Raw genomic sequence first — 21,377 nt, forward strand, 5'->3', positions numbered from 1 at the left:
TAAGCAAGTTAATGCGAGGACACCCTCTGGTGTGAACTAAGCACTGTGCCAATGCCTGCTATGATGGTAGGGCATAAAGAGAGTTCTGGAAAGGGTTCTCCTTCGACAGAGATTTGAAAAAGATGTTAGGAGTCAGTGGCAGGATGAAAGGTACAGGCTGGAGAGTCGCCTGGCCTTCCGTGCCCAAGCGACTCAAGGGGGAGATTTAGGCAGCTATGGAAGAAGAGATTTGCTTTTTCAGAGGGCAGAGGACTAGAGGTGGAGGAGACATTGGGATTAATTCTCTCTCCAGGCAAACGGGTATATGTACCCCAATAAAGAGGAAATCAGTGGCATCAGGCAAAAGATACAGGTATTGAACACTGGCAATTAAGACTCAATAGTCCCCAGAGTTCTGGTTGGGAGGAAGAAAGACCTTTATACACCAGGAAATTTTATTGTCTACACAGAGCAGAACTTTCCATGGACAGAGAATATAGAAGAAATGGCAGATTTGGGGGGGAAAGACTGGAAGCTCAGTTTTGGGGGAAAGGGGAAAGTTCACAGTGCTAATGTGTAGGAAGCGTGAGTAACTACAGCTCAGAGAAGCACATTTGGGGTTTTTCAGCCTCTTGGTGAAGCCCCAGGGGAGAGACCATTCTCAAAACCTTGTCTCCAGAGAGACGTCACATCAAATGCTGCCTGCAACACACGCTGGACCAGAGAGTCATGAGCTGAACAGTGGTCCAGAGACTCAGTAGGTTTTCATCTTAGAGACAAAGTGCTCTTCAGGTTAGCAAGCGGGGACTGGTAGCAGGGAGGGTGGAGCTCTTCATTCTCACTTGGTCTCCCACAAGCCCAAGATCAGCTAATGGAAACCCAGGAACCCGCATGCCTGGCCAGGTCAACCTTGCACAAACAGCATCCACAGCCTCCAGAAACAGAAGGGGCGCTCACAGGGACTAACTCTTAATGTGTCCAGATTTAATATATGTGCAAGTGCTTTTTGGAGTTGCTGCTTCTCAGTAGCATTGGAAATGTCTCTCTGCTACACACAACAGAGAGCACCTAGACACCGCATCATAACCAAATTTGTGAGCAACTCAGACCGCGATGTGCCCGCCTGGACAAGCACGCCCTTTCAGTGGCTGTTTTCGGATTCAGTGTCTGTTTTCTAGCTACACAGGATGTGGTCAGGTATAAACCATCTCAGGGAGCAGTTATTACTCCATCAGAGGGTACCCAGTGGTGGCTAGGGGTCCAGATCTTCACTCTTTGGGGAGCCTGCATTTCCGTCCCATCTGTTGCTGGCTTCTAAGTCTGTGACGTTGGCCAATACTGAACCTCCCTCTACCACACTGCCCTCATCTATGAGACAGCGACTGTTTTACTTCCCTGGCCTGGGATCTGCCACACAGAACAAATGAGCTAAGAGCTCCTAAATGTTCATGTGGTGCTGGCACCCAGCAACCATTTACTGTTTATGTTATGTTGATTAATAGCCAGTTTGGCCAAACAAGGCCAGTTTTAGCTAAAATAATCTGAGGATCAGAAACAAAAAAGGTAACGTCACAAAGCTTGCTCCCCATTATCTTGGCTACCTACAATCTCTTCAAAAATGTTTAAACCCAGTTTAGTGAATGTACTTGGCCTGTCTTAGAAAATGTTTCTCAGATTTATGCAGTCACAATGCTCCATGACTGGGCATTACTGTAAAACATAGAGGCTGTATCTGTAGCTGAAAATGTTGTGATATCGGAATAAAAATAACAAATCCTCAAAATAAAAGTCCAACAGGAAGTAGCAAGCTGGATTAGTAAAGCAAACTCCTGTCTCCCTTTTCCCCTTTAGAAATATATGGTTATCATCTTTCTGAAAAATGCTAGTTCATACCTTCTACTCCTCCCTTTATGCTTCTTTATGGGTTTTGGAAAAAAAAAAAAAAAGGTCTTTTGTTCTGACTTCTATTTCACAATCAATTAAAAGTGCCAGAGTAGAAAGCTTACTACGAATCTGGCATTGTGCCACACAGCTGTGGCAAGATCAGAACCCCAAAGCTCTCCACTGAAGCTATAATTACTCTCCATAGGAGAAAGGGTTAAAAATCAACTGCCTTGGGGCATTTGGGATAAGAAGCAACCTTTACTGGAAAACATTAACATGCCAAGTCAGTGCACTATACAAATTATTTCAAACAAATAGCAATAACTATGATTTTTGTGAATTATATAGGGAATTTATATTGACTTCTTACTATGAGCAGAAGGGGAAAGGAGAGCTAATTTAATTATCTTGTAGTTCCAGAGAGTCTAGCAAATAATTCTGTAATTCCAATTCATAATTTTCACTAGTTAGTCTTAGACTGTTCAGAATTTTCCCAAATTAGTAGTTGTACATGAAAAACAAATTTATCCTCCTTCAAGCAAATTTAAATGCAATTTTGTGGTGACATATATAGTAGAAGATTATGCTTTTAAGGAAGTAAGGAATAAAAGCTAATTTTCTTCCTCTCTGGGAAAAGCATAATCACTAAAGGAAATAAAGCCACTTCCCTCTTCCTTTCAGAAGACTGGCGGAGTGCTGAAACTCTGCATCTGTGGCACAGAGCACACAGACCTGTACCTGCAGGGACTGCAGCACCGCAAAAAGCAACCCTCCAGTCAGGTGTTTTCTGTTGGGTGCATTTTTCAGGGTGAAGTCAAGTCCACTCACCAGCTTTCCCCTCTGCTGGGCCGACCTGGTTTCTCGTAAGGTGTACACGTCTCCACAGACAGAGATCTCGCGCCAGACTCCGGGCTGGGACTCCTCTGTGAAGCCCCCTCTTGGATGCATCACCAGGACGCCGTTGGTAGTGAGCCCATCCATGTGGCCATCGGGGTTTTTCCACTTTGCTGCCTTTTCCTGGGGAGCGCACCACAGAACAGAAGCAGCCTGCTGAGATGACGCTCAACACCAAGAGATACCGGAATCTCTCTATTATACTGGGCAGGGGCAGTTTTCATTTCCTACTTAAGGATAAAATATGCAAGAATGCTGATAATCGAGAAGTGCTCAAGTTGATGGGTGATTTATCCCTGGAAACACTTTAAATAAATCTCAGGAGCTACAAAAAAAAAAAAAAAAAAAAAAAAAAAAAAGAGAGAGAGAGAAAGAGAGAGAAAGAGCGAGCAAGCAAGACTGATATTGGGGTTCTTCCTCAGAGATTCATTTTAAGCCCCTATGTGATTCCAGAAATCTACGACATGTTCTTCAGCTCCATTTGTGGCTTTTACCCTATTATCTAAGAACACTATGTGTACTTATCTGTGAAGTATACAGAACAAAGGATAGTCATGGGGAAACACAATTGTTATTAAACATACAAAATGTCAAAAATGTTCAGCTAGCGAGTGGTGAGCACTATGCTGTCACACAAATCTGTGCTCGCGGGGGGAGGGAGCCCAATAGCAGGCAACTGGGGCAGGGCAGACAACTGGGGTGCCTGAGCCACAGCACCCCCTCTTCTTTCCTGGAGCTGGTGCCCCCGGTGTTCCCTCACTTGGGTAAACCCTGACTAGGGTGACCTGATGTGGCAACCGCAGTGTCTGGCCACACTGGCCTGAGAGCTGGCCGGGGAGGCCTCAGTGAGCTTCTGTGAGAGAGGCCTTTGCTCCAAAGAGAGAAGAGGAGCTAACAGTGCCTCTGCGGCCTCCTCTATGGCAGGAAGTGTCAGCAGCTGAAGTGCAGGGCCCCCTCTCTCCCCAAGAGGGCCTCCCCTGAGGGAGCTGCAGGGCCAGGGAGCAGAGGGCAGGACAGAGGGGGCCTGGATCCTGGGTGTCAGAGACCCGAGAGATGAACCAGCCTTGGGGCTGGCCTTCTTCATTACTTCTTATTCCATGGGATAATACATTCCTTGTGCTCTTTAGGCCATCTGAATTTTTTTTTTTTAACAGTAAAAATATCCTGATTCAAGAAGGAATAATACTGAAGGTAAACATTCACTAAGAATTTATCCCAATTCAAGAAGGAACTACATTAAAGGTGACTAGTCACTAAGGCTTTTGGATTTCATTCACATGGAGAAACTATAAAACAGACACTTCTCATTTGCTTTGTACTCTGCACTATCACAGCTGTAACATCCAATATGGAACATAGCTCATGCTCAATCTGCCTTTATGAATGAATAACTAAAATTTCCTTTGAACCCATTTATCTTTCCTGTGAACTAACCCCCTTCAATCTACCATAAATACATGTGTTCAATGTTTTTATATATCTTAAAAAAATAATTACCGTACAAATTATCATTAACATAGCACATGAGACAAATGACTTAACTGCTTTTTGATTTTTAGTAATAGTTTTTCGAACGTATTATCTGAAAACTCAAAATCTAATTGGAAGCATTGTGCAAAGCAAACTTGTTGGTTGAGATGAAATATTACCTACAAAAATGGTGTTTTTATTGAGAAAAGGTACTGTTTAACAGCACTTACTCCAAGAAATATGTTTTTGGAGGAGTCAAATCCAGCTGCGAATATCCTTGCTGTGTAAGGCTCATTCCTGTCACAGACAATCCTGCAGGCAAACCTGGAGATGGTGCTCTGTGTGATCTGGGCTTCATCGTTGTTCTGACTGCCAGAAATTGTGTCTGTAACAACGAAGTCGATAGGGCTTTCTGTTGACCTGCCCACCTAAGTAAATCAAATATATGCATGATTCACTAGAAGAATACCAAAAGTCATCATACTTTGTTCACATGGAATGAATGCTCAGGATCTCTTTGACGTTATCTCTGAGGGTCAAACTTTATTTTAAAAAGTTACAGTCCTGTGCTCTTTTATTGTTTAACCAAAGATGATATTGCAGCAACCAATCAAAATTTAAATATCAAGAGGAAAGCTGAATTTTCTATTCTGGAGGAAGATGTAGATCTTGCAGCAAACCAACTTGAGCTCTAAGAAGCTTTACTTTCATAGCAAATTGTCCTATTTTCCTTCTGAGCACCCCCACCCCCACTTCCTACCCCTTGTCCGCAGGTGGAAAAGAAAGCAAGATTTTAAAAAGGAAGTCAATAAAGGAACTCTTGCCTCCCGTTTGTGCCCTGTTCTGGGGATAGTTTTCCACATCTAGGAAATACATTGTGACCGGGACACAGAGCAGGGACAGTGCTCACCTCGGCACAGACCAATGACTAAGTCAGAGTCCTGTGCAAGGCTAAGCCAGCCAAAGTTTGGTCAAATGAAAGATTGAAGAAACTGGTTTTAACATTTGCATTTCAGAATTTTTAGAAAATTGGGAAGGTCTGACTTACTGCCATTAGTATTATGCTGGCGTACTTTGTTCAGTAAGTTTAAAGACTCTCAGAATAAAAATATTCCATTAGCAAGAGCTTAGAGTGCTACACAGTCAATAAATTCAAACAGGGTAAGTATTACTCTGTCTTGTGAACTGGGAAGAGTTAAGTATTTCTTTACAACTAAGGAAATCCTCAAGATGGAATATTAAAACATTATGTAATGTTCTATGAGTCTCTCTAACAAAGGCTATAAGTGTCAAAGATACTTCATAAGTAGAAACCACCTATCTATGTATACAAAAAATTATTTAATATTAAATATGATGTTACTATTCTTTCCTAACAATAGTGCCTGTGATTCCAAAGCTGTCACTGAGAGGAGCACAGAGCCCCTCAGATGTGTACATTTAAGACCCCAAAAGTCGATTTCCCAAGTGTCTTTATCCTGATCTAAAATTCTAACTAAAAACAATAGTTGTAAAATAATTTTTTTTCAAATGGATAAAAGTGAAAAATGTATATATTTTGTCACTGTTTGCTTGCTGGAACAGTATTATTAAATTTCTTTGTAAATCTCACATATACATTCTCACATAGACTATCATTGTAAAAGCAACATTCATTTTCTCTTGTTTTATTTTATAACCCTTAATCTCTTGTCCTAATGAAATGTGCCTGGAATAAACTGAACCGCCTGGTTCACTGAAGCTCATCAACTTGAACAGATGCATAGTGCCTGAATGTATGCGTTTCAAGGTTAGAAAACATATCTTGTTTTAAAAGGCAACATAAAATCTAAATTAGCGATATTATACTATCATATCATACGATTTCATCTTTCTAAAGATGCAGAATCTTCCCTTGCTAGCTTCATTTAAAAGCTGGGTGTGTAACTCAAAGGCTCTTCTGATTCTGATTGCTGTAATTTTTTTCACACCTTCAAAAAAATAATGGGTCTATTCTTCCAGCTACTTGCAAGTAAAAAATATAGTATTACTAACTATAATCATTCTGCTGTCCACTAGAACTTACTCATCTTACAAATGGAAATTTGTAACCTTCCACCAAGTTCTCCCGACATCCTCCACCCCCAGCCCCTGGTAACCACTATGTAGTCTGTTTATTTTTTTAAGATTCCACATACAAGTAATATCATATCATATTTTTCTTTCTCCATCTGATAAGTTTCATTTTAAAAAGCCTTTTTTTTTTAAATTAGAAAGTAAATACTTATTGCAAAATAATTCAGAAACAAAAGAAAGTATACAGGAGAAAATAAAGGCCTTTCCAAATGCAGGAACAAACCTCTTCTCTAATGATGCTTACAAAGTTGGGAGAGTCTACTTTCAGATAGTTGGCGAAACCTACATATAAGCTCAAAGCTAAAGCCACAGACTAGTACAATGACACAAAACTGCTTCTTTGCTACAAAGATTTTGCTTTTCAAAAAAGGTCACACTGACTTCATCCTAATGTACTAATTTCTTGATGAATTATCATAAATGACTGTAAAACATGACATTTTATTCCAACTGGAACAAAATCAACTATAGTATAGCTGAGATACTTACATGACTGGCCGTCTAAACAAATCTAAGCTGTAGAGCAAAAATATAATTTGGTAACTTAGGACACTAGCCTCATGTTGCTTTTGCCAGGAAAACACACTTACCCACTTCCTTACTGAAAACTCACCCACTGTGAAAAACCTAGAGCCTGTCCTCTGGCTCATTGGATCAACTCACTATTATTCAAGGACAGTCACACGGCTGCGCCAAGCCAGTTTGAATATCAGATGACATTCAAGTAATGCTGATGATGGAGGCTTAGCCTAGAAGATTTGGGATGGAAGTCTCATAAAGCAAGAAGCTAGAGATGGGTTAGAAATGATGGACACAGTATTTAAGCCGGCTATGGAAATCCTTAGGAGAGGACTGCTATAGCAATGGAGACTGCTGGTCTACAAAACCCCCCCAAAACGCTATATAAGAACAACTCCTGATTTGCCAAAACACAGTGCCAAGGCTGCTCGCCTGTGTCTACATAGGCATCTCTTTTAACAATCTCCCCTCGTGCAAAGCAGCAGCAGCATCTCTCGGCCTCCCTGTGTCTATGCAGGTGACTCTTTTCCCCTTTTACCTTTCTCCTAATAAACCTGCCCGTTTGAAACGCAGCCCTTGCCTGTCTGTATGTAGGCAAACATCTCCTTAGTAAACTTGCTGCACATGCCTGAAAATGAACTAGCCAAAATTTTCTCATACAGAACCCAAGGAGCCCACTCACTGAACCCTATTCTCATCTCATCAGGACCTCATCACTGGTACTCACATAGCAGAAATGGGGAGAACTTAATTTCCTATTATGGTCACTCACATGCCCAGCATCATTCAGCACTCTCAGTTTTATCTGTAGGGCAAGTGGGATTTGCCTGGATGGTAGCTGAAATCAGGACAGTTTAGGTGAGGCTGAAGCGCCTGGGAGGTCTCCCTCGCAATTCCTCACCTACCTGTGATGCCACATCTGAGCCTTGTTTTCTGACCTTCCTCCTCTGATGGGATGATGGATTGCTGCCCGATACAGGAACAGCTGCTCCACTGACACCTGGGACCCGAGATTCTACACTTCCCACAAATTTGGCTCATGATCCCATCCTCTCTCTGCTGAATTAATCAATTTTCCTTATTATATGGGTTCATGCTAGCAGCTTGCAAACACATTCTGGAACTTCTCAAACTCTGCCTCTGTGGTAAAGGATCAATACGTCATTGATACTTTAAAAATAGACAATAAAAAAGAGAATTAGAAGCTGATTGGATGTTTCCACAAAGCTAAGGAGCTATGTAGTTTCAAAACACCTCCTCTCAATTTCTACTTATCTCATTGTGTCCTGTTGAACATTGCACTGCTCGGCTGAGCACAGCTTGAGTCGTGTGCTCTAGTTAAATGCTCGTCTTTAAACATGCTCCCCTTCACCTCCAAGCTATCTTGCCTCATTTCTCTGATGCACTAATGGCAATATTTCTTGAAAAACCTGTCACTAGCTACCACCCTCTATTTCCTTACCATCTCCTTAGCTTCTCTCAATCCACTCCACCTGTGCTGCTGCCAACACGGCTCTGCTGAACCACCTCACCTAGGGTTTATGGTCACCTAGCGTATCCTGTTACATCTACTAACCTGTATTAAAATCATGTAGCTCTTTCAGGCTAGTTCGTAAAGAGACCCTGTCCATTCCCTCCTAGTAATCTCATCAAATGCTGGTTATTAGCCAGTCTAACGTCCTTTACCTCCCCCAGACCTCATACTAGTCCCCCAATCTCTACCTGGATGTCTAATAAGCATCTCAAATGCAACATGTTGCAAATAGAACCCAGATCCCCCTGAAAACCGCTAGATTCCTTATGTCAATGACTGGCATCCGATTCACTTAAGCTACAACTACAACATTCAAGAATTAACCTTGATTCTTTATTGACCTCTACACCCATTTAATCCCATGAGAAGCTTGACAGGTCTACCTTCAAGACTACATCTTCAATTCTTCCATTAATTCCCACCTTAGCTTATTCCTCACCATAAATTCTTACTTGGATTCTGTGAAACTACTACTTTTACACTTGCCTCCTAGATTCTTCTCCAGACAGTAGTTGGAAATTTCTTACAAAAATACAGATCAGATTATACTTCTTTGCTTAACATCTGCCAACAGTTTCCCCAACTCCTACAATAAAACCCAAAGATTTATAGCTTTAGCTGGCATAAAGGCGCTACCCTCCCCCTCTTCTTGATATTTCCCTCCTGCCTTGACGTGTTTGCAATGGGCTATTTCTTCTGCCTGGAAATTTGCTTATTTGTGATCAGTTTGCCTCTTCTGGAACGCAGGATCCATGAAAGGGAACCTGAGCAGTCTCTTCCCAGTACCTAGATAAGCAACTGATAGATAGTAGGTGCCCAAGGAATGAAACCAATGAATGCAGGACCAGGACAGTGAGCTTAACCCCCATGAGACAGAACACACACGCAACATGCTCACACAGCGTTTAAAGAAATAACTATTGAAAAAATAGGTATTATTTAATGCTAATTTTCCTCTTGACTAAGATGTTAAGGAGATATCACCACCTAAAATTACTGGATATCAAATAAATGAAAAACCAACTATACGTACCCCAAGAACATAAAGCTTTGCTGGAAGCCTGTGCAGACCAGATAGGATGGACCCATATTAACAAAGGTGTGGATCTGTGGCTCCCTGACTCCACCATGGCACATGCTGCTGGGACCACTCCTCCCTGTCGGGGCTCTCCAACACAGAGCGCCCTTTCCTTGATTCCGTTCATATTTTCCTTTTTATAGTTTACATTCTCAGTAGTGCCACTCTTTTCTCTTGCCTCTCTTTGTTTAAATACCCCATCCTCATTCTAATTACTATGCTATTTTTCTGACTATTAACTCACACTTTCTCCCATTTAATCCATTCCTTCATTCAATTTTGATTTTTTCCCCTCGGGCTGTGGTATTTCAGAGTTCTGAGGCTACTACCTGATCCCAGTGTGGGAAAGGCAGCACAAAGCTTTTTTTCATTCATTCTGATGTTGCTTGTTTTTAAATGCTTGATTAACCTAGGAATCCTTTTAAAGGATAATGGCCAAAATGAGTAGCCCTGAACACCAAGGTCCCTGACTTGAGAAATATGAATCCTACAGTGCTTTTGTCTGGTGATTTTTGTCAGTTGCATGTTTTAGACATATACATTTGTAAAAAGGAGGAAAAATTTAAGACGAGCTTGAATTTTTCAGAGCCTTTGAAGAGCTGCTTAAAATTCTGCTCAGAGTGATCTGACATTAAGGTAATCAGACCATTTTAGTAAAAATAATATATGTTCTCCTAATAAATCAATATATTCTTGAACTACCCCACTTTATTTAAAGAAGTTGAACTGGTATAGAATGTATAATTCATGAGAACTAAATCTTAGTTCTGCCACTGATGTCGTCTTGACCTTAGTTTATGTTACTTTTCCTTCAAACCCAGATTTCTCAGCTAAACTACAAGATTTATTGTAACATAAATCGGTATTTCTCAGAGCCTGAATCTATGAATCTCTGAATCTCTGAAGCAGGTACCTGAGACCTTATCATGAGGCCCACTTCTATACAGGCAAAATTTCTTCATAATTATACAAAGATACCATGTGCCTTTCCCACCATGCTGATTTGCCTTGATGCTGCTAAAGCAAAACGGTACTTCCATAGGGATCAAAGCAGTGGTACCTATCTGTCCTAATGGCCATTGTGTTCGTCATGACCATGAACCTACAGTTAAAAAATTAATTTTATGTAAGTGTGCTTTTGATAAAGCCATAAAAAATCCCGAGTCTTTTAATATTCTCTGTATTGATGCAAAGAATTCATAAAGCACTTAAAAGTTCATAACAGAGGGCCCTCCCTGGTGGCGCAGCGGGTTAAAGCACTGCACTGAGAAGCTAAAGCCACTTCCGCATGAGTTCGATTCCCGCCTGCCCCGGAGGAGACCACATGGCGTGGCAGACCTCTCCTGACCCGCCCGCTGCTCCCCTCAGCAGTGTACTTCGTCCATCTGCCTGTTCTGCTCCCCACTCTGTCTCTGGTGAAGTCTCTCACTGCCCCTGAGTCTCTGGCCTGTACCCCAGTTCTGTATGTACAAATAAATAAATCTTAAAAAAAAAAAAAAGTTCATTACAGAGCAGTGGTTCCTCACAAAATTAAAAGAAAAAAAAGAACTACCATGTGATCCAGCAAACCTACTTCTACTGTTAATTCAAAATAGAAACCAGCATCTTGATGACATATGACATCCCCACTCCAACCCCATGTTTTTTTGTTTTTTTTTTACAGATTTATTTGTGCATACAGAACTGGGGTACAGGCCAGAGATGCGGAGGGTGAGAGGATTCACTAGAGACAGAGTGGGCAGCAGAACAGGAAGATCGACAAAGTACACTGCTGAGGGGAGCAGCGGGCAGGTCAGGAGAGGTCTGCTGCGCCATGTGGATCTCCTCCAGGGCAGGCAGGAATCGAACTCATGTGGAAGTAGCTTAAGCTTCTTAGTGCTGTGCTTTAACCCGCTGCGCCTCCAGGGAGGGCCCTACCCCATGTTTTTTTTAAGCATTGTTCACAATAACCAAGTTATGGAAAGAACTTAAATGTCTATCAGTGGATGAGTGAATAAAGAAAACATGGTATGCACATACAATAGAATGCTATTCAGCTTTAAAAAAGAGGAAATTTAGAAACTCAACAAGATGAATTGGAGGATACTAAGCTAAATGGAATAAGTTAGATTCAGAAGTACAAATTCTACTTGATTCTAACTACATGAGGTACATAAAACAGCTGAACTCATAGAAGTAGTAAATGGTGGGGGTGTGGGGTGGGGGATTTGCTCAGCAGGTAGAAAGTTTCATTATGCAAGGTGAATGAACTTGAGAGCTACCACAACACTGTGTCTGACCTATTTTGTGCACTTAATTTGTCAAGAGGGTATATTTCTGCTGACATGTTTTTGCCACCAGCCACCACAAAAAGCCAATGGTCAGAAGAGGAGAAAATCCAGCTAAATCTTTCATTCATTTTGCATTTGCAGAGATGGAAAAGAAGAAAGTTAATTTTCTGAGTAGCGCGTGATCATGTAATAGTGAGGAACGTACCTTGTCACAACATGCCACTAAAAACACTACATGAAATTACATGTGCCTTCACAGTGACTAGGTTTTAAGTGGTAACAAAATGTACCACTGACAACTGTTAAAATATTCTTGCTTCTCTTTCTTAGCAGTGGGAATTCTCTATTTAAAACTATACTACCAAATCGTATAACCTGAAAATGTATCATGTGGGAAAGTATTTTAAAAAGAAATAGTTATAAAATCTCATTCAAACGCTGACAGGGAAGTATAGTCATGACATCAAGTAGGAAGAGATTTTCTGGTAGAATGGGAGAAAGGACAGTGAAAAGGTTATGTAACAGAATGGCAGGGGGAGCACAGCCACTCTGAAGCTGTCTCAGTAGGATAACTCTCACTCGAGTCCAAAAGGACTAAAGTAACTATGGGACTATGGCTCTATCTAGAATTGTCTCATATTTAAAAAGAATATTTAACACATTCACATGCTTCAAAAATCTGAAAGTGTGCAATGCTTTTCTATGTACACTTGCTTAGCCCTTTCCTTTATTAATGCCTTGCTTATGTCCTTTTGAGGCATTTTTTAATGCATGTAAGTATAACTTAAGTCACTTAACAATCATACAAATTTAATAAAATACACTAATATATTTTAAAACATCGATTTTTAAATTTAACGCTAAGTACTTTTACTTGAATACTATCAATGGCTCAATAGATTTAATGTTAAACTTTAATTCATTAAATGTTTGGAGTTCTTTTCATATCTGTACATAGGGCTTTTTCTTGCTCTGTTTTACAGTCTTGGAGACCACTATTCCAAATTTACTGAACTGGTGCTTATCAAAGGATACTTAAGTTCATTGCAATCTTTTGTAGTAAGCAATGCTATGAGCGATAACTTGCTACAAATATCATCTTGCATGTCTCTGGGGTAAATCTCTAGCAAGAGCAAAGTTGTTCAAAGAGCTGAGTTACAGGAGTAAGCATATACTTTTCATGGGCGTTACCAAATCACCGCCCCAGAGAGCACACACCAATCACAGGACTGAGGAGGGTATCTGCTTCCCCCTCCATGGAGTGTTGCCAATCTGATAAATCAAAAACAGCATCCCTGTGCAATCTGAAACTACACTGCTTTTTTGTAAGTGAGGCTGAGCATAATCTTTTATGTTTAAGAGCTATTTAATTATTAACATTATTCATTTTCAGCACTGTTGATTTAATACTTAAAACTCTTCATATAGAAATTGAAGTCTCAATCCTAACTTGTTTGCTTTGTGTTTCCTTTATTAGCCTCAATCTCAAATTTCTATTGTGTTGAAGTGACAAATCTTGGCATATTTTCTTCTTTTATTGATTTTTACCTCTTTAGTATTCTTTCTTTTGATGTATTTCTGGTCTTTCTATTACATATCACTAAATCTATTTTTGAACCTGTCCTAATTATTACCATTTTTTAAAAAGAACTTTTTGGAAGGAACTCTCCTGCACTGCTGGTGGGAATGCAAACTAGTACAACCACTATGGAAAACTCTTTGGAGGTTCCTCAAACTGCTCAACATGGAGCTTCCCTACGACCCAGCAAACCCACTCCTAGGTATCTACCCGAAAGACACAAAAACACTGATTGAAAAAGATACCTGTACCCCCATGTTTATTGCTGCTTTATTTACAATTGGAAAAACATGGAAGCAGCCCAAATGCCCAAAAGTAGATGAGTAGATTAAAAAGATGTGGTACATATATACAATGGAATATTACTCAGCAACCAAAAAACAGAAACACATGTCTTTTGCAGCAACTTGGATGGAGCTGGAAAAGATCATGCTTAGTGAGATAAGCCAGAAAGAGAAAGAAAAATACCGGATGGTTTCACTCATAGCAGGAACATAATGGACCAGGTGATAAAATAACAAGAATAATGAACAGCCATATACCAGAGACATTTTGTGGGGGTGGAGTGGGGAATGGGATCAAAAATGGGGGGGGGGGAAAGTGCACGGGATTATGGTGATGGCATACGGGTGACTTGGTGATGGGAAACCCGCAGGGATTACAATTGAGATGGAATAAAAATGTACAAAATGATGTAAAAATAAACTGTTATAAAATAAAATAATGAGAAAAAAATGTTCTTAGCTACGAAAAAAAAAAAGAACTTTTTGGAAAGTTCCTAAATTCCTTGGATTCCTCCCCCCCCCCACCTCCCCCTTCCATCCAAATAATGAAAGAGCTTAAAGTTTTACATTTTCTTCTGAGTAAAATTTTCATCACCTCTCATGAGTTCTGCTATACAGCGTTCCCAGAGTTAATTTGTTTAAGGCCTATAATTGTAGTTTTTATGTTCTCTGTGATCCAAGCATTATTTTGGAAGTATTTTAAACATACTGGATTTTAAAAGTGGCAGGTTTTTAAATTTTTAAAATTCTTATTAATTAAAGTCTGTTTTTATTACACTGAGATCCAAGAATGTAACCTTTATAATTTATTTTTGCAATAGAATCAATTTTAGAATCAAGCATTTCTTAATTCTTCAAAAAAGAAATAGGAATAGTTTTGATGCTATCCTCACTCTTTTCCTCCTTGGACACCACTATATAATTCTGTGCCAGAATTCTGGTTACATATCAAAATTGGAAAATGAAAGAAAAATGGGCTACGGTTTCTATTAAACAAAAAAGGTGTTACCTGAAACATATCCGTGTCTTTATCATGTGTGTACTCGACCACCACAGTCTGATTCCTGGAGAGAGTATAGGAAATACTGTGTTGACCTTTGCAGCTGATCGCCTAACAATAAGATAAAAAAGATAAAAATTCATTAAAGTGCAATTTCAACAAATGAACCACAATTCTGTTTGTAGTTAAGAGACATCAAGCTACCTGCAAAGCCCCAGACCAGACAGAGTTTCCCGAACAGCCCCCTGCCCTGTGCTGTGTGCTGAATGATAGAGCAGAACATGGTCACAGATCTGGTTCTCTCAAAGAGTGTATCTCAGTGAGAAAAGTATTTAAAGTCAAGTCAAGTACAAATTAATTTACTAGTTTGCACGGTTGTTTGCACCATGTTTTCAGAAAAACATGCTTTCTCTATGCTAAACTTAACTCAGGGATAGAATTTTTAGATTAATAAGTTTAAAATTTTAAAATTTATTTCACACAGCAGGTAATATTTGTTATCGTACTTTTCCTAAGTGAGATGATGATTGTAGTAAAACAATCATTGAGAAAAAGGCCTGCAAACTTCTGGACTGTATAATATGTACGACTCCCACCAATGGTTATCATACTCCTTCTCTGGTCTGCCTCTTATTTAAATCTTATTTATGCAGTTGCTTAAACTGGATATTTATTGAATTAATAAAGTAGCTAAATTAGTTTTATCTTTTCTATTTGTAGCCTAGACTAAACATAAGAGTTTTTTCAAATAATCTAAAAAATGTATGTACTACTACTATCATTCTTAATTTCTCCACAATGAAGTGTCTGAACACATTTAAAGTTGTGGTCACATACTTTTTAATTTCCAAATTAACAAAGAAGTGCATTTAAATTGTACTCCAAGTTATTTCAATTATACCTCACCCATTCTAGTCTTCACTTTTACTAGTATATTAAATATAATAAATAAAATTTTAATAACTTCATCTATTAAACATTACTGAATGATGACACTGTATGAAGATCAAGAAAGCATTTGGAAGTAGCTGGACATACAGAACATGTTAATGAAAATGTACTCTAACCATTTTCATCTGACTAATATAATTGCTTACAGGAATAAAGTACGGCACTCCAAATGAACTTTGAAGTTAGCCTGGTTAATCTCATGGTTATTTAATCATCTGCCCTGAGGAACTTCATGACTGAATTGATGATATGCGCTTCATTAATACAAGTATTAAAAATAAGAATACTTTAGATGTTTAATGTGGTTGGGAATCTGAAAATACTTCTTAGACTACTCAACTCTACTAATACATAGAACCTTAATTATTCATCGGTCTTTGTCAGATAATTCAGTGAAACTAATATGTGACAATTTTTGAACTAAGTAACTAATGTAAGTGGATGTTTAAAAGAACCCCCTCAAAGAAAAATAATTATAGTAAGCTCAAGCACAAAAACCTAATCATCTGAAGGTGATTACTTATAAATAACTTGTCCCAGATTCCTTTGAATTCTTTGAATACACTGAAACATTCAATTTGCAGATACAGCAGACTCAAACACAACTTTCTGGGCACATGTAATACAAAGTGAGAAAATCTATAGTCTACTAATCACCCATCAAAGGAGTGAATAGGCACTGTAACAGAACGCCTTTTAAAAATGGATACATTTTTCTTCTTAAGTACAGAGTTTCTCAAACTTCACAGAAGTTGCCTTAACTTTCTGGAGACATCTACAGAGTAGAATAGCCCAGAAGTGAATTCCCTCATGCTTAAACCCCTTTACCTTAAAACAACAATGCATTTTGCATTCAACTCAGCAACATGCTTGCTGTTATGAACACATAAACACTTCCAAATATGCTGGGAAATCAATGCCAGGAAGACTTGCTATGCTCATCCCATGTGCTAGGACCCTCAGATGTCTGAGAAGCAGTAGAAATAGGCATTTTTAGGCCCTATACTGTAACTAGACCCAATTCTTCGAAGATCTTTTATTCCAGAACTATTCGTGATATCCAAGCTATCACGGTGAGCCTGTACCACACATGAAAACGGTTACTTATAGGGCAAGGGGTAGCACAGCTGGGAACTGCCCACAAGAAAGGTGGGGGGGGGGCAAGAGACCAAGCACACCCCAAACAAGGGAGAGAATGCTGCTGACACTCTGAAGCCTTGAATGCTTGACTCAGTAGATTCTGGATGATGAGTCCTTTAAAGAAAATGTATACTTTGAATCTTTGCCAGTTTTTTTTTTTTTAAGGATTTATTTATTTGTGCATACAGAACTGGGGTACAGGCCAGAGGTCAGGGGCGGCGAGAGGCTTCACCAGAGACAGAGTGGGGAGCAGGACAGGCAGATCGACGAAGTACACTGCTGAGGTACACTGCTGAGGGGAGCAGCGGGCAGGTCAGGAGAGGTCTGCCACGCCATGTGGTCACCTCCGGTGCAGGCGGGATCAAACTCATGTGGAAGTGGCTTTAGCTTCTCAGTGTTGTGGTTTAACCTGCTGCACCACCAGGAAGGCCATCTTTGCCAGTTTTTTAAAGCTGTGATGAAGTATGAATGACCAGGGTTAGGAAAGATAAATGCTTCTGGGTGAGGCGGACACTTCTCTGAGACTGTTTGATAAAGAAAGTCTCAGCTAGGGGCTTGATGGGGATGTGTGTGGATCTGGAGAAGACAAGAAGTAGAAAAAGAGATTCTAAAGGGAAAAACAAGTCCCACACGGTGGTGCCTCGCTCTGAGCTGGCAGGTAACTCTCTCTCCACAGCAGGGATGGTAGAGGAACTTCGCATCTGAGTGATAGCTACTGGAGTCACTTTCAGTTTGGTGTGCAACTGGGTTAATGCCAGCCAGGTTAAGGCCAGGCTGACAGGAGGCCAGCCAGCGAGAAACCCCACATGCTGAACTCAGGCAGCCTGTACCTGCAGGGTGAAGCTTGGTGATGGATGAGCTGGCCTGGGAGACTGGACTGAAGCCAGCACTGGGACTTTGCGCTAAAAGTGGCAGTCAAAACCAGGATGCCCATGGCCACCAAGGGGCTCTTCAGAAAGAAGTGGGAGGTGCCTACTTCCGTTAACAAAAGGGACTTGGGCTGCCATGGTCCTGTTTGCACGTCAGAGCCTAGACGTTGGACTTGGGTGGTTGGGGGAAGCATGAGGAGAGTTCTGCTATGCTTTCCTTGTTATTAGGAATATCCATTTTTCAATGATATTTTTTAGTATTTAAAAACAGGATTTTCAGAAACACAACTACTAGTAAATTAAAGATTCATTGACTAAAATCAATCATTTCCGGTACTTCAGAAATAAAAATTTTTCCAAGATACCAAGTTATTTTGAAATCTATTTGTATAATAGTAGTAAGAAGAATAGGCAGGGCTTCTTTTTGCACTCACTATAATTTAATTCCAACACAATTATTGTAATGTAATGAGATTTTTCAACAGTAACTCAAATTTGGAAATTAAGCACTTGGAAATTATAAGGAAACCAGCCCAACCAGCCTGCCTGGCAGACAATGCTGATTCCCCAGTTCTCCTTTCTTATCATGTTATAGGGCAGGGCTGCTGACTTTCTGTCACAACTGTGAGTGCCTTACAGGCAGGCTGGTTTGAGCTGCTCTTCCATCTGGCCAGGCAGTGGATGAATAAATGCTGCAGATACAGGAAAGGTTCATTGCTTCTATTCTCAGGTTTTTCTACTAGCACAGTTATCAGCAGGGACACTCTCAGCTCAAATTTATTACAAGTATGAAGCTTACTGCATTAAAAAAATCACAATTAGACAATTACAGATGACATTACAAATCTAGGGCAAAGGATTCCAATTCTGTCTAGTTTAACAAGTAAAGGTGTTCTTCAATCCTCGATGCCCTTCTCAGCTGAGACAGTTCTTTCTCTGCCGAGGATCTGCTTTCTTAGATTTACTCTGCTAGCATCACAGGCTTGCTCAGCTCTGCACTCCCCTGCCTCTCCCTGAACAGTGAGGTCTGGCTCTTCCGATTCACTCCAGTATTGCGGGAGTTCTGTTGGGGACCAGACTCTAATCCGAATATGGTTTATAAAGTCTGTGGAATTTTCTCCCTCTGACACACATAGGCTTAAAAAGACAGAATATCTTTGTTTCCCAACTAGCAACAACAAAGGTTGGTGAGGTTGTGGAGAAAAAGGAACTCTCCTGCACTGCTGGTGGGAATGCAAGTTGATACAACCACTATGGAAAGCTGTTGGAGGTTTCTCAAAAGGCTAAAAACAGAGCTTCCATATGACCCAGAAATCCCACTCCTAGATATCTACCCAAAGGATGCAAAAACACTTATTCAAAAGGACAACTGTACCCCATGTTTACTGCTGCTCTATTTACAATAGTGAAGATGTGGAATCAACCCAAATGCCCAAAAATAGAAGACTGGATTAAAAAAGATGTGGTACATATATGCAATGGAATATTACTCAGCAATCAAAAAAGATAAACTCATGCCTTTTGCAGCAACATGGATGGAGCTGGAAGGGATCATGCTTAGTGAAATAAGACAGAAAGAAAAGGAAAAATACCAGATGGTTTCATTCATAGCAGGAACATAAGGGATGAGAAAAAATAAATAAATAAAAAGAGAGACAAACAAAGGTTGTAGAGTAAAAATCAAAACAATGAGCAACTATAAACCAGAGACATGTTATGGGCTGCAAAGGAGAATGGGCTCAGAACTAGGGTGGGGAGAGTGCACTGGACTATGGTGATGGTGCAGAGGTGAAGTGGTGGTGGGAAGCCCATGGGGATAACAACTGAGATGAAAAAATGCACAAAATGAAGAATGATATAAGAAAATAAAAAAAATGTTGGCCCTCCCTGGTGGCACAGCGGGTTAAAGCATAGCACTAAGAAGCTTAAGCCACTTCCACATGAGTTCGAGTCCCGCCTGCCCTGGAGGAGATCCACATGGCGAGGCAGCCCTCTCCTGACCCCCCCGCTGCTCCCCTCAGCAGTGTACTTCGTTGATCTGCCTGTTCTGCTCCCTTCTCTGTCTCTAGTGAATCCTCTCACCCTCCGTATCTCTGGCCTGTACCCCAGTTCTATATGCATAAATAAATCAAATCTTTGTAAAAAAAAATTTTTTTAAAAAAAAAAAAAAATTATAAAGCTAAAAAAAAAAAAAAAAGAATGTATTTCCAGAAAGACAATCTTATAAATTGTATAATGGATGGAGATGAATCTTTATGGCAACCAAAGAACTTTCATTCAAACTTTTAAAACTGTAAGGAGGTCAGTTTTTTAACTCTGAAGAAGCAGGGGAGTTACCTTCCAGTCACAAAGGAAATAGGGAAAGAAGTCCACTGAGAAACTAATCTGTTTTGAGGAAATACTCATTTATTCTATTTATGATTTAGCTCATGTAAATCAAGCTAAGTCAGCCTTTATGAGCTGTGTAGGGAGAGAAGAATGGAATTAGCTGCTGAGACAGACATTGCTGTCACCTACCCCTGCTTTTCTCCCTGCATACTGGCTTCTGTGGAAAAGGCCGGGAAAGGCCTAGGCTTCTCCCCTGAGGCTGGCACAGTCAATGGGACCCAACTGATCAGGGGGATTTCTTCCTTCCTCTGTTAGTAAAAGTTAATGTGTGTTTGCAATTAGATATTCACCTTGAAATTTCAGAGGAAGGTCAAAGACTCATGAAGTGGAATGGGCCCCAACATCTTAAAGCTGAGAGTCCAACTGAGAGCTACTTGTCCCTAGACGACGACTGTGAGTAAAAGGAGGGCTTTAGGCTACTTCTGGTTGTTACTCACAGTCTGAAGCATAATTATACTGTTTGGCTCAAACTTTTCTTCTCCCCAGGGTCTCCTATTTTAGTCATATGCAAAACCATATTCCCAGCCACTCCTACTTAAAGCTTTGTGTCATCTCTGAGTCTTCTCTTGCCACTGTAGTCCATACATAATTAGCATTATTACCATCGTAATTAATGCAATGGGGATGCAAAGCCAGGCTCACGGATTTTACTGTAATAAGGCAAAAGTCAAATACAAAGTGGAGAGAACAATGTGCTATCATTTCATTTTTTCTCCTCAAACACACAGTAGTTGTTAGGCAACCAGCAATTACAAGACTGACTTATTCCCCAAAGGAGTTTTACAACCAGCTCCTTCATAGTCCATAACTTGCTCCTCTGGAGAGTATTAGGTATAATCAAATACATTTTCCCTTCTAGCTCAGCCACCTCTAGTAACCTGCTTGAAGAACAGAAGGAAGCAGAAGTGACATATGGGACGTGGGTCGGATGAAGCCTCACAGCTTCCCTTGCTACTCTTGAATGCTCACTCAGAGTCCTGAGCACCCACAGAATAAGTCTAACCACTTGGGGCCCGGCCCCTTCCTCCCTACCTCCCCAATCCTAAGCTATGAGGAGAGGCCCTGCGTGGGAGTGGGGGGGGGCACAGCATCAAGACCCAGGCCAGGGCTGACGGACCCACCTGCACGTCCTCTGCCCGAGCTTTGCCACATGCATCAGGGACAGAGCCCGGCTGTGCCCGCCCTACACTCCCCATCAACAAAATCATGAACAAAAGCAAATGGCTTTTGCTAGGCAGCCAAGTTTTGTCATTGTCTGCTACCCAACGAAGTCGGTGCCAGAACATTCTTCCTGTGAGGTGACTTATCGCATGAGATGTTACGACGGTAGGTGGGCTCACTGCACCTGAGCAGGGCCTGCGTTCTGAAAGGGGGCTCCATATTCTCCGGAACGCACGCCGAAAGGGTGTCTGCGCCTACAGCA

The 21,377-nt window shown here is 40.6% G+C and overlaps 1 protein-coding gene across 1 annotated transcript in view; it reads right to left on the minus strand.

The window, feature by feature from the left end:
• PELI2 (pellino E3 ubiquitin protein ligase family member 2) overlaps positions 1–21,377 on the minus strand; it is a 108,213-nt gene that overhangs the window by 4,560 nt on the left and 82,276 nt on the right. Inside the window, exons 2-4 of the mRNA XM_012724685.1 lie at positions 14,616–14,717; positions 4,458–4,655; positions 2,692–2,880 (exon numbers count right to left, since the gene is read on the minus strand). Coding sequence (XP_012580139.1) covers positions 2,692–2,880; positions 4,458–4,655; positions 14,616–14,624 — 396 coding nt within the window. The 5' untranslated portion in view covers positions 14,625–14,717. The remainder of the gene's footprint in view (positions 1–2,691; positions 2,881–4,457; positions 4,656–14,615; positions 14,718–21,377) is intronic.

Source organism: Condylura cristata, unplaced genomic scaffold, assembly GCF_000260355.1.
Source record: "Condylura cristata isolate star-nosed mole 26May11 unplaced genomic scaffold, ConCri1.0 scaffold00013, whole genome shotgun sequence".
Classification (NCBI taxonomy): domain Eukaryota; kingdom Metazoa; phylum Chordata; class Mammalia; order Eulipotyphla; family Talpidae; genus Condylura; species Condylura cristata.